This window comes from Oncorhynchus mykiss, chromosome 19 (assembly GCF_057628025.1).
Source record: "Oncorhynchus mykiss isolate SJ-2025 chromosome 19, ASM5762802v1, whole genome shotgun sequence".
Taxonomy (NCBI): domain Eukaryota; kingdom Metazoa; phylum Chordata; class Actinopteri; order Salmoniformes; family Salmonidae; genus Oncorhynchus; species Oncorhynchus mykiss.
The window spans coordinates 49,835,485-49,847,920 of record NC_143040.1 but is presented as its reverse complement, the minus strand read 5'-3'; the positions used below and the strand labels follow the sequence as shown (position 1 = coordinate 49,847,920).

The following is a 12,436-nucleotide window of genomic DNA, read 5'->3' as shown; positions in this document are numbered from 1 at the left end:
TGGTAATTTTAGTGAGATGTCTGAATGTCGGCAAACCTGTCCCCTACCTGTCTGAGGAGAACTGCAAGCTTGTGGGCCATAAGAACCATAAGCAGAGGATTGAGTACCTGGTCAAGCTCAAAGAACACCAAACTTCAAGTGGTAATAATCATATTTAACATGTCATCACCTGGCTGCATGTTTACTTTTTGTTAGTGTTATAGTTACCATCAAGAGACTTGGCCTCAGCAGTGAAATACTGAGGGGGCATTTCACTGCATTCATAGACTTTTAGTAACAAACACAATTTTTCAAGGGAAATAAAATCCTCAGATGTGAAATGAGTATTTGAGAAAATGCTTGGAGAGATTCTATTTGGCTGCTCAACATTTCTTGTTGACTTTGAACATGTCCCCCAAACAGAAAGCCTTTTCACCCTTTTTTAAGTTGACCAATAACTGTGTTATTGCATCACATAATAGGATAAACTGGTCAGTACAGTACATTACCTGTTTCAAATACTGTGATTCTCTAAGAAAAATGTCTTCATGTTTTTTCATATTTCTGTATGAATATATTTCTACTTGGGCTGGGAATCCATTGTGTATATTGTGATATGCATAACTGCGATATGCATATCATTGGATTTGAGTATTTCACTACCTCTCTGCAGCAACTGTAGCCTCCCTGGGTCACATTCAAAGGGAGGCTGTGCCACAGGCTCAGCTGCGTCTTCATATCAGATGTTTATTTCAGCAATAAGGCCCAAGGTGGTGTGGTATATGGCCAATATACCATGGCTAAACCCCTGAGGTGCCTTATTGCTATTATAAATTGGTTGCCAACATAATTGAGTAAAAATACATATTTTGTCATACCTGTGGTTTATGGTCTGATATACCTCAGCCAATCAGCATTCAGGGCTCGAACCACCCAGTTAATAATTATGGTTACATCATCATCCTTCATATTGAATTATATGAATTTTGGTGGTCCATATATTGCCCAGCCCTAGTATTTACCACAGGGGCTATCAATCACAGATACCATATGTAGGGTAGATTGTGACATGATTGAACAACTGTTATGCTGGATGAAATATATTTTATAACTGTAAATTGACTGTGTATACATTTAATCAGATCATCATTCATAAAGGCAAATTCTGGATGTTTTCCTTGTTGATTCTGCCCTAGCAACAGATCTATTTTGTTTTTGCTAACATCTGTATCTTGTCTATTTGTATAGTTGTGTGACCAATAAAATGCGATTTTAGTTTTAATGTTAATATTTAGTCTCACCTTTGTTCTCTAAATTCGGAGAATAGTATGGGTGGAGATAATTCCCTGTTATTGGGTCTACTGCTTTTGTATGGGTTCTGTCTACTCTTCATTACTCTGTCTTGGTAATATGGTTTATGTTAATTATATAATCGAATAAATGAATATTTTAGTTTCTTTACATTAGGAGTATGAAAGGACAGTACCCCTAGCTACCAGATGGGATGTTTGATTCAGACATAGAGTCAGCAGGTGTACTACTGTCACGTGTCTTTGAACCGATGATTAACTAATTTAGAATTCTACAGCAACATCCACCCTTGAAAACGTATCAGCGGTCTCTGGAGTGAACAACATATGAAACATGAAGAAAGCAATAACTGCAGAACAGATAACAGAATGGTTTACATTAGGGACCCATTTTGCTAACATTCTAATCACGGATGAAGTTCCAAAAGAAGTAAAGTTAGAGGAGTCATCAATACAGAGGTGAGTTCAGTTGGCTAGCTAGCTAGCTAACGTTAGCTAGCAATTCCATCTACATTTTGCTAGCTAACGTTAGCTAGCTTACACATGCTCCCTTGCACCATAGACCGTAAAGTCTGTCTGTAGTCACCAGGTTTCCCTCCAACCATTTCTATGCTATTAAAGTAGGTCAGATTAAAAAAATGCATTGACAGGCCAGATGGAAACAAACATTTTCCGGAAACTTCAAATCTGCTAGACAATGTGGGATATTTTTGTCTGTAACTTGAATTATGATAGAATTTTTTTAAGCAAATATTGATAGAATAACCATATCGAAGTAAATGTGGAGTCACGTGATGACGCGTGGTCCTCTCACTAGATGTATCGGGAAAAGCATGCAGTTTCAGGCTACATATGAAATACATTTAATTTTACAGTGTGATGAGTTTAATGCACATTTTAATAAATATCTAGGGTCTTGTTCAGGTGACATGATCATCAATGATTGGCTGCCGCGCTTGTCCATAATCTCATAAATGTAGGCTATACATGCGCTCTTGGAGCGTTATCTACTGCTGTTGTATAGAGCACACGTGTTAATACCAGAGTGCGCTGTTGTATAGCTACATAATATTCAATGCGATGCAAACACATTTCACTTGTATTTTTTATTCGGTACTTGGGAATTGAACCACACAATGTATTTGTATGTGCACTACGTCTTTACGCACAGGCTTTTGGCGGCAACAATACAATTTGGTAGAAAAATATGGTGGGAATCTTTTGCCAATTGGATTGAACCTAAACTTTCACACATGTTCACATTTGTTGGCTGGCTAGCTAACATATGAAAGGAACGTTGCTTTAGTTAGGTACATAGCTAGCTACATACTTTTCAGTAAATATGAGCATTATTTAGCTACTACAGTAATACTAACACAGTAAAGTACCTAACTAGCCAGGTGCCAAAATTCCTAGGCACGGGTTGATTTATTAAACCAGTGCAATTAAGTAGCTTTCTAAGTTACAGTAGTAGCTAGAGTAACCGAGTAGTCTATTGAGATGCACCCCTAGTTCAGTTAGCTAGCAGTATCTATTGTTGTATGAATCTGCCCCCATGCAAGTGCTGGTAAAAGGGCAAGATTTTGTTGCAGTCCCATTAATTAAAATGAATCTGTAACATATTTTTTTAAGATGACAACTCTTTCAGTCATGACCTAACAAGAATAGAAGCTAGTAAGGTCATGAGTTGGGTACTACTTTACCACCCCACCCGCTCTCACAGTGGGGTGCTGTAGGCTTCTGTGGAGTTGTGTGGCACTGGGTAGTAGTAGGGAAGGTCCCAGACCCTATGGGCAATGAAAGGATAAGAGCCTCTCATGGTACGGTCCACATAGCCAGAGATGGTTGGGATCTCTTCTCTCTGGGGCTCACCACAGTTGGGCACAGTAGGTGTGACAAATCCCTGCTTCATTTGGTATCTGTTGGTCCAGGCCTCCATTGGCCCAAGCAGTTCTGGCTCCGGCATGTGATCCTCCTCTTCTTCCCCTTCCACTTTGTTGAGGAAGTCTCTCAGCACCTGCTTGAAGACGTACACAAGCTCCCAGGGCAGGATCTTGTTGCTGGCCAGCACGTCACGGAACCTGAGAATGAGATAGTGGGTTAATAAACTATTTAACCCAAACTGCATTGTCCATAATAATGAAACTGTTTGGGCTTTCAATTATCCATTAGGTCTAGCTGACCAAATGATGCTGAAACTATTTCATCAAAGTATCATGTATTGTGTGAGGTGATAAGGCTGAGGTCGTGTTTATGCGCCCGCTCCAATCTCTAATTTTCAGGAGGACATTTTGCAAAGAAGACAAAATAAATGCGGTGAAAGAGTCACACCAAATAATATTCCCGGAATAATCGGGCGATCTTGTTACATTCAACAGGCCACAATCATCAGCCTGATCAACTCTATGTGAAGGAGACGTGTCGCGCTGCATGAGGCAAATGGTGGTCACAACAGATACTGACTGATTTTCTGATCCACGCCCCTACCTTTAAAAACAGTTATCTGTGAAATCCATATAGTAGGGCCTAATTAATATATTTCAATTGACTGATTTCCTTATATGAACTGTACCTCAGTAAAATCTTTGAAATTGTTGCATTTAACATTTTTGTTCAATATAATTTACATTCATTTTTACTGGACCCATGGTGGGTTTAAAGGTTATTTAAATTATGATTCCTCAGTTAGCCCCTCAGAAATACCACATTCAGTCTGTTCATACAAATGTCACCATCACTGTAAAATGTTGGGGTTTGTGTTTGTATTTTAATAGGGATATGATACTGCTAATGGAAAGCTCTTTCCCTGTGGGTTGTTTTTGCTGTGCTCAGCCCCATAGGGTCCCCTTCACCTTTGCATGATCACACCCCATGTAACCTACTTCTGTGACAATAACACAAAGTGGCTTCCCTGGCAGCTTTGCTCTACCCCCCTCTCTTTGAGACTCTTGTCTCTTTTGCCTTTTGTCATCCTGGTGTGGGGGCAGTGGCTATTTTGGACACATTTTGCTAATATGAAACGGGTACTGAATGAAGAGTGTTGTACGATGTACCTGGAGAGCACTGTAGCGGTGTGCATAGGGTGGATCTGGGCACACAAGTGCTCCAGCTGGCGGCGCTCCGATGCGGGGATTAGCGTGCGTAAACTGGGGTAGCTCTGGAGCCAGTGGGGGTATCCCGCGGTGTTGTGGGCCAGCTTGTGTTCCTGCTCCACCTCCCGCGCCATGCACTCCCTCTCCTCCACGTGCCACAGCAGCTCCCTGATCAGTGTGCAGCTGGGTGATAACCCTGTGGACGCCCCTTCATCCTGCGCCTTTTCTCGTTCAGCACGCAACCATTTCATCCAGCTGAACAGGGGCATGGCGGAGGAGTGCTGTGGTTACTGCAATGAGAAGAGAAAAAAGTGTTTTTACATCTGAAGCAAAAGTATTGACACTGCTGCCACGAGTATTGTACACTGCTGCCACGAGTGTCAAGGAATACCCCCCTGTTCTCCCAAAATCTGTTTTAACAGAACAATTCAAAGATTGCAATTGTACTATTGACTGAAGACTCAACTTTTTTGAAAGTTAGAAATGGATCACCTCCACACAAGCTGATCCCTGGTCCCTGACACTCTGTCATCATCAGTGCTTGATTTGCCTTCAGTGGCATTCTCACTCAGGTGAGGATGCCCAGGTGTGGGTGTGTAGTAATCTCCTCAGACTGATTGTTCTCTCTGTACCTCACAGCTGAGCTACACACAGATTTGACAGCCTGGGGTCACAGGTCATGCTACGTGAACAGGGCATGCAGTGCTGTATACTTGGCAGCAATGTCTTAAAGCACAAGAAAAATTGTTTGTTTTGTTATTAAACCTGCCTGTCCTAGCTAATTTCTTCAAATAATGCAATTGAGATTCCTGATTCGTGCCTATTGTCTAGATGAGTGCTTTTTTTTATTGTTGGAACTTTCTGATCATTGCAAATAGCCTATGTAGTGAGAAAAGAAAAGAGAAAAAAAGCCATTGCATGGTTGGTACTTACTGTTGAATGCTGCAATGATGAGCCAGATGTAGACAGAGTGATCTAGAGAGATCAAGGCAGGCGTCTCACAGAGTACCATCTCCAGGACTCTGTCTCCATGGGTCTGTCCGTGAGGTCTCCATTCTCTGGTTCTGACTGGACTCTGCTATCCGTCTGTAAGCAATCAAATGGTCCTCTTTCTCTCCTCTCAATACTGCGTAATTGTCCTCTTCACTTGTTCCTGTTCTCCTGTCCTCTGGACTGTTTCCAGCAGAGTTACTCACTGTTCTCCTCTGACTCAGTGCTGTCTCCTCTCCTTTCACCTCACTCTCCTTTGTGCTGCTTTGTTGTAAGGTCAGCTGCTTTGTGGTTAGATGCTGAAGTGCGTGTGTAAGTCAGTCAACGCGTGTGCATATAAATGTGTGTGTGTGAGCTGCTCCCAGCTCTGACAGTGTGTCTGCCTGCTGTGTAGATAAAGTCTTCATCTTGCCCAGAGAGAAGCTGAGATGACTGGGACTGCTCTCCCTGCCACATTGCCCCAGGCCTGACTGGCCCAGCCACGGAATGAGAGGAGTGGGAGAGATGAAGGGGAGGGCGAGTAAGAGACAGAGGAATGTTAGAAACCGAGCAAGTAGTGAAAGGGGGATTTCAGTGCAGAGGAGGGAGGGTGATGTGAGGGGAGAAAGTAGTTCAAAAAGAGCAAGGGGGAGAACTATTTGACTTGACGAAGGCTCATTAGCATTACTCGCATAACGTTACTTATTCACAGTGACAAAGCCACATTATCACCACTCACTACTAGTGTGCTTGCTGAGACAAAACACGCACGTTTTTCCCAAGACATTTTCAGACTGGATTCTTCACACGTCTGTTGCCCTGGAGATGGCTTTGGTTTGTGTATTTGAATATGAAGAGCCTGTTGCTGTTTAATAGTAGACCTATGGGGGGGGGGGGGGGGGTGCTTTGTTTGACCTACCTTTTTTCCCTTTGATGCTTAATTGCTTGTGTGTGTGTTTACACTGAAATGTCAGACTTTTGATTTGACACACATGTTTCTTTATAGCCCTGCAAAAGCTTCCCAACAGCAGGGCAGTCCAAAGAGGGATGACTCAGATGGAGGACTGAGGAACAAGACAGGAAGGCCTGACTTTTTGGCGAGTGAGTTACACATTTATATTTATACAATTAATTTGGCTTCCAATTGGATGCCTTTTGTTCCTCAACGATGAAGAAAGGCATTGAGCAAACCTTTCTGTGTTACCTCATCTCTCCAACTCTAGGTTCACCTCCACCTCCATTGACCACTTATGAGTACCCGAGCTTGCCCATCACAAAGAATAGACAGGAGGTAAAATAGTTTAGTAGCCTCACGCACGCATTCAAACTGACACACGCATGCTTTTGTTCCTCCTGCCATGTCAGGACTTTTTCAGGTCATAGACTTGGTCATCAGCAAGAGTTCCTCAGGTCATAACACCACTCAAGGTTTTACAGTGTGCTTCAGGTGAGTTCTGATTCTATCTGATGGAGCCATGAGTGCAACAAGAGGGGGAATTGCCCACTGAATGTCTTCACATGCACACAAGTAGGGCCATTAGTTGGCCATTGGTGAAGAGATGTGTTTTTCAGACTTTCATTTCATACTCAGATTCACATGTATTGTCCTACAAGAGCAAAATCGGAATGTTTTAATGTTATTGTGACTTTGTGAATATAAAAAACAGATTAGAATAATTTATTATATACTATAATTTAGATTGTTGAATCATATATTGTGTTCATCTTTAAATGGCTGCAATATGTTCTTTCATTCCTTCTACTGAGTTTGATGTGCAGTTCTGTGTTTATGTATTTCCAGATCATCTCTCTGATTGAAAACAACTCAGTGGTGATCATCCGTGGAGCCACAGGGAGTGGGAAGACTACCCTGCTGCCCCAGTTCATCCTGGACTACTACAGCGAGAAGAATGCCCCTTGTAACCTCGTAGTCACCCAGCCTCGCAAAATAGGCGCCAGCAGCATCGCCCGATGGGTTGCCAGAGAGCGCAAGTGCACCCTGGGTAGTCTTGTGGGATACCAGGTTAGTGACTCACAGACACCTTGTTGATGATACCATTTTTATATATACCTATATACACTGCTCAAAAAAATAAAGGGAACACTTAAACAACACAATGTAACTCCAAGTCAATCACACTTCTGTGAAATCAAACTGTCCACTTAGGAAGCAACACTGATTGACAATAAGTTTCACATGCTGTTGTGCAAATGGAATAGACAACAGGTGGAAATTATAGGCAATTAGCAAGACACCCCCAATAAAGGAGTGGTTCTGCAGGTGGGGACCACAGACCACTTCTCAGTTCCTATGCTTCCTGGCTGATGTTTTGGTCACTTTTGAATGCTGGCGGTGCTTTCACTCTAGTGGTAGCATGAGACGGAGTCTACAACCCACACAAGTGGCTCAGGTAGTGCAGCTCATCCAGGATGGAACATCAATGCGAGCTGTGGCAAGAAGGTTTGCTGTGTCTGTCAGCGTAGTGTCCAGAGCATGGAGGCGCTACCAGGAGACAGGCCAGTACATCAGGAGATGTGGAGGAGGGCAACAACCCAGCAGCAGGACCGCTACCTCCGCCGTTTGTGCAAGGAAGAGCATGAGGAGCACTGCCAGAGCCCTGCAAAATGACCTCCAGCAGGCCACAAATGTGCATGTGTCTGCTCAAACGGTCAGAAACAGACTCCATGTGGGCCCGACGTCCACAGGTGGGGGTTGTGCTTACAGCCCAACACCGTGCAGGACGTTTGGCATTTGCCAGAGAACACCAAGATTGGCAAATTCGCCACTGGCGCCCTGTGCTCTTCACAGATGAAAGCAGGTTCACACTGAGCACATGTGACAGACATGACAGAGTCTGGAGACACCGTGGAGAACGTTCTGCTGCCTGCAACATCCTCCAGCATGACCGGTTTGGCGGTGGGTCAGTCATGGTGTAGGGTGGCATTTCTTTGGGGGGCCGCACAGCCCTCCATGTGCTTGCCAGAGGTAGCCTGACTGCCATTAGGTACCGAGATGAGATCCTCAGACCCCATATGCTGGTGCGGTTGGCCCTGGGTTCCTCCTAATGCAAGACAATGCTAGACCTCATGTGGCTGGAGTGTGTCAGCAGTTCCTGCAAGAGGAAGCATTGATGCTATGGACTGGCCCGCCCGTTCCCCAGACCTGAATCCAATTGAGCACATCTGGGACATCATGTCTCGCTCCATCCACCAACTGTGGTGGATGGATGCTTTAGTCCAGGTCTGGGAGGAGATCCCTCAGAAGACCATCCGCCACCTCATCAGGAGCATGCCCAGACGTTGTAGGGAGGTCATACAGGTACGTGGAGGCCACACACACTACTGAGCCTCATTTTGACTTGTTTTAAGGACATTACATCAAAGTTGGATCAGCCTGTAGTGTGGTTTTCCACTTTAATTTTGAGTGTGACTCCAAATCCAGACCTCCATGGGTTGATAATTGGATTTCCATTGATCATTTTTGTGTGATTTTGTTGTCAGCACATTCAACTATGTAAAGAAAAAAGTATTTAATAAGAATATTTCATTTATTCAGATCTAGGATGTGTTATTTTAGTGTTCCCTTTATTTTTTTGAGCAGTGTATATATTATATATATCTATCCCAAAAAACACATGACCATGCGTAGTATGTTACAAAGTCTGATTTGCGTACACATCCCTTTGTGGAAAGAAGATGGAGAAAAAGGTGCAAGAAACCAGAATTGCGTGTTCATGTTTCATAACAAGGGGCAGTGTACTGAGTCTTGCATCTCCAGCGATATTATTACCCCTTGATGAAGCTCTGTACAAAAAGCCCATATTAAGTTTCTCTTGCAGAGGGAGGAGTGGGGTGGACACTTCCATGCCGGACTGTTTCCAGGCTGCCAAGTTGCTCTGTTTCCAGCTCTGAAACAGGAGACATAGTCTAGTTATAACTCCCTGCTCCTCCTCTGTCTGCTCTGCTGCGGTTTGCAGAAGCGGTGATGTCACTGTTAGGCAGACAGTGAGTGAGACAGTGATGGGCTGACCTGATGAACACCTAAGTGCTTGAATCCGGGCCTTGAGGATGTATGGAGAGTACCAGAGCATTATCCACTTTCACAGTGACCTTCCCATGACACTCCTGCCACGAGGGAGGGCTGTTTTTGTACATTCCTCTGAGCATCGGCTTTGTCTGACTGTCCTAAGAGTAGTGTGATGGATGTTTACAGTGCTTTCTATCTCAGTCTTTCGTTTCTTACTGAGAGTTTTGTGAAAGTCTTGCCTGAGTTTGTACTTGGATTTGAGTAGCAGTACATGAGAGCAACTCCTCAGGGAGAAGAAATGTTAGGATGGGCAATTTGTCTGATCTCTGAGAGTCACGTTTTGTGCTGAATTTGTTGTGAAGGTGAGTTGTTCAACAGAATGTTTGACACCACATAGCTGGATAGATAAATACCTACAGCTACAGTAGATTTTGAATCCTCACGTCTGCCTTTAGGCTTTAATGGTCTGTGTATTTTTGCGTTTATGTGCTTGTGTGTGAAAATGTGTTTCTCTGTTTCAGGTGGGCCTGGAGAAGATGGTCACTGAACACACAAGACTCATCTACATGACCACCGGGGTGCTGCTGCAGAAACTGGTCGGAGCAAAGAGCCTGACTGAGTACTCCCACATCTTCATAGATGAGGTAACTGACACTCCGACTGGTCATCATTTCAAAGTAGTCATTTTGACTTTGATACCAGGTTTAGTATCACGATACTAAAACGATAACAAAAAAACAAAAAAAAGGTATATTAGCCAAAGTCACAAAATGGCACTCGATCCAGACAGATAAACTAATCTACTGCTCTGTTCAATCATTGGGCATCTTTTGAGTTCAATTTCATCTAACAAAATTGACATTTTTCAGAGATGACCATGTATATGCATTAATTAAACAATCATACAATCAATTTGACTTTGTTTTTACCAATCTAACTACTTAACAACTTAATGGTAATCAGTTATTTCAATGGTAAATCAAGATGTATCCTATTCAATAGGACTGTGTGCATGCATTGAGTTTTTGATCTAGTTTTGGCTGATTTCATGACAATTTGTTTCACCTCCATTTGGGACTAATTTTATTGTACTGATCAACAACAAGAACCGTCAGAGCCCTATTCACACACGCTTAGGCAGTAGATCATCTTTGGCTGATGGAGAGATGTGACGGAGAGACCAATTTAAGTGAATTAATAACGTTTTTGGTGGCAATCAGCTTTGAATTCAGCATATTTAGCTTTATGGTTTGCATATTATAAACAAAGTACAAGGGTAATGAATTGATGTTAGCTTCAGCTGTAAGCTAGCAATGAAAGTCTTACCATAGATTTTTAAGACAATTTAAGTAAAAACTTTAACTAGGCCACTTAGGAACATTCAATGTTGTCTTGGTAAGCAACTTGGTAAGCAATATATATTTGGCCTTGTTTTAGGCAAATGTCCTGCTGAAATATGAATTTGTTTCCCAGTGTCTGTTGGAAAGCAGGCTGAACCAAGTTTTCCTCTGGGATTTGCCTGTGCTTAGCTCTATTCCATTTCCTTTTATCCCCCCACAAAACTCCCTTGACGATGACAAGCATACCCATAACATGATGCAGCCACCGTCATGCTTGAAAAAAAGGAAGAGTAATGTGTTGTTGGATTTGCCCCAAACATAACGCTTTGTATTCAGGACAAAAAGTTGTCTTTTCCAAATGTTTTGCAGTATTACTTCAGTGCCTTATTGTAAACCGGATACAGGTTTTGGAATATTTTTATTCTGTACTGGCTTCCTTCTTTTCACTCTGTCATTTAGGTTAGTATTGTGAAGTAAGTACAATGTTGTTGATCCATCCTCAGTTTTCTCCTATCACAGCCTTTCAACTCTAATTCTTTTAAAGTCACCATTGGCCTGATGGTGAAACCCTGATCGGTTTCCTTCCTCGCTGGGCAACGGAGTTAGGAATAGCACCTGTATCTTTGTAGATACTGGGTGTATTGATACGCCATCCAAAGTGTAATTAATAACTTCATCATGCTCAAAGGGATATTCAATGTCTGCTGTTTTGTTTTTACCCATCTACCAATAGGTGCCCTTCTTTGCGAGGCATTGGAAAAGCTCCCTGGTCTTTGTGGTTGAATCCGTGCTTGAAATTCACTCCTCGACTGAGGGACCTTATAATCTGTTATGTGTGGGGTAGTAATTTAAAAATCATGTTAAACACTATTATTGCACACAGTCCATGCAACTTATGTGACTTGTTAAGCATATTTTTACTCCATTTATTTAGGCTTGTCATAACAAAGGGGTTGAATACGTATTGACTCAACACATTTCAGCTTTTCATCTTTTATTAATATGTAAAATTGTAAAAAAAAACATAATTCCACTTATACATTATGGGATATTGTGTGGAGGCCAGTGGCAAACAATCTAAATGTAATCCATTTAAAATTCAGGCTGTAACACAACAAAATGTGGAAAAAGTCAAGGGGTGTGAATACTATCTGAGGGCACTGTATAAAGAGAAGAGGAGCTAATGGTATCTTACTGCATTGTAAAGTGTTCTGTGCAGCATGAGTGGGGAGCTAACATGAGGCAAACCCTGACTCCCAGTGCAGGCTACTAGTAATGAGTAAGTGGAGCAGGTATGGTGCACGCCTCTGCTAAAGGGGGATCGGCTGCGCTGATAGACAGAGTTTGTGAGACACATTTGACAGAAGTACCGAAAGTAACAACAATTCTAGACACTATTTCAAAGTAGTCTACAGATATGACTTGACTGGTAATGATGATGTCCTATCTGGCGTACATTGTCTCTCTTAGTAGCCAGTAACATCTTTTTACCATGGCAAGGATGAGCCAGTCAGTAAGCAGGGTGGTTCTGTATGTTTCAGGTCCATGAGCGGACAGAGGAGCTGGACTTCCTTTTATTGGTTGTGAGGAAGCTCCTCCATTCCAACTCTCGTTACATCAAGGTGAGCCCACGCTTCTCATCTCAGCATTCACCACCATGTGATCCTAAACCGTACTGACTGAACAGACACACACCGCCTCCCTTCCCCCTTTATGCAG

General features: G+C 42.7%; 2 protein-coding genes across 4 annotated transcripts in view; one reads left to right on the top strand and one right to left on the bottom strand.

Moving 5' to 3' along the window:
- Positions 1-12,436, top strand: part of tdrd9 (tudor domain containing 9) — a 30,566-nt gene that overhangs the window by 311 nt on the left and 17,819 nt on the right. The window contains exons 2-7 of one of the 3 annotated variants that reach the window (XM_021574274.3): positions 1,568-1,748; positions 6,357-6,451; positions 6,574-6,641; positions 7,152-7,373; positions 9,899-10,021; positions 12,259-12,339. In XM_021574274.3, coding sequence (XP_021429949.3) covers positions 1,624-1,748; positions 6,357-6,451; positions 6,574-6,641; positions 7,152-7,373; positions 9,899-10,021; positions 12,259-12,339 — 714 coding nt within the window. In that variant the 5' untranslated portion in view covers positions 1,568-1,623. Of the gene's footprint in view, positions 1-12; positions 142-1,567; positions 1,749-6,356; positions 6,452-6,573; positions 6,642-6,715; positions 6,798-7,151; positions 7,374-9,898; positions 10,022-12,258; positions 12,340-12,436 lie in introns of those variants that run through there. The other 2 variants (XM_090211269.1, XM_021574275.3) reach the window with 2 other exon arrangements.
- LOC110497851 (protein RD3-like) lies at positions 2,381-5,868 on the bottom strand. The gene is made up of 3 exons (XM_021574283.3): positions 5,315-5,868; positions 4,343-4,671; positions 2,381-3,370 (listed from the first exon to the last, which is right to left on the bottom strand). The coding sequence occupies exons 2-3, from the start codon at positions 4,648-4,650 to the stop codon at positions 3,007-3,009; spliced, it is 672 nt and encodes a 223-aa protein (XP_021429958.3). The 5' UTR covers positions 4,651-4,671; positions 5,315-5,868; the 3' UTR covers positions 2,381-3,006.

Excerpts from the sequence above, each read along its gene's own strand:
- LOC110497851 (XM_021574283.3), bottom strand. The coding sequence starts at position 4,650 with ATGCCCCTGTTCAGCTGGATGAAATGGTTGCGTGCTGAACGAGAAAAG. Across the intron at positions 3,371-4,342 it reads ACCGCTACAGTGCTCTCCAG|GTTCCGTGACGTGCTGGCCA; the intron begins GTACATCGTACA and ends TCTCATTCTCAG.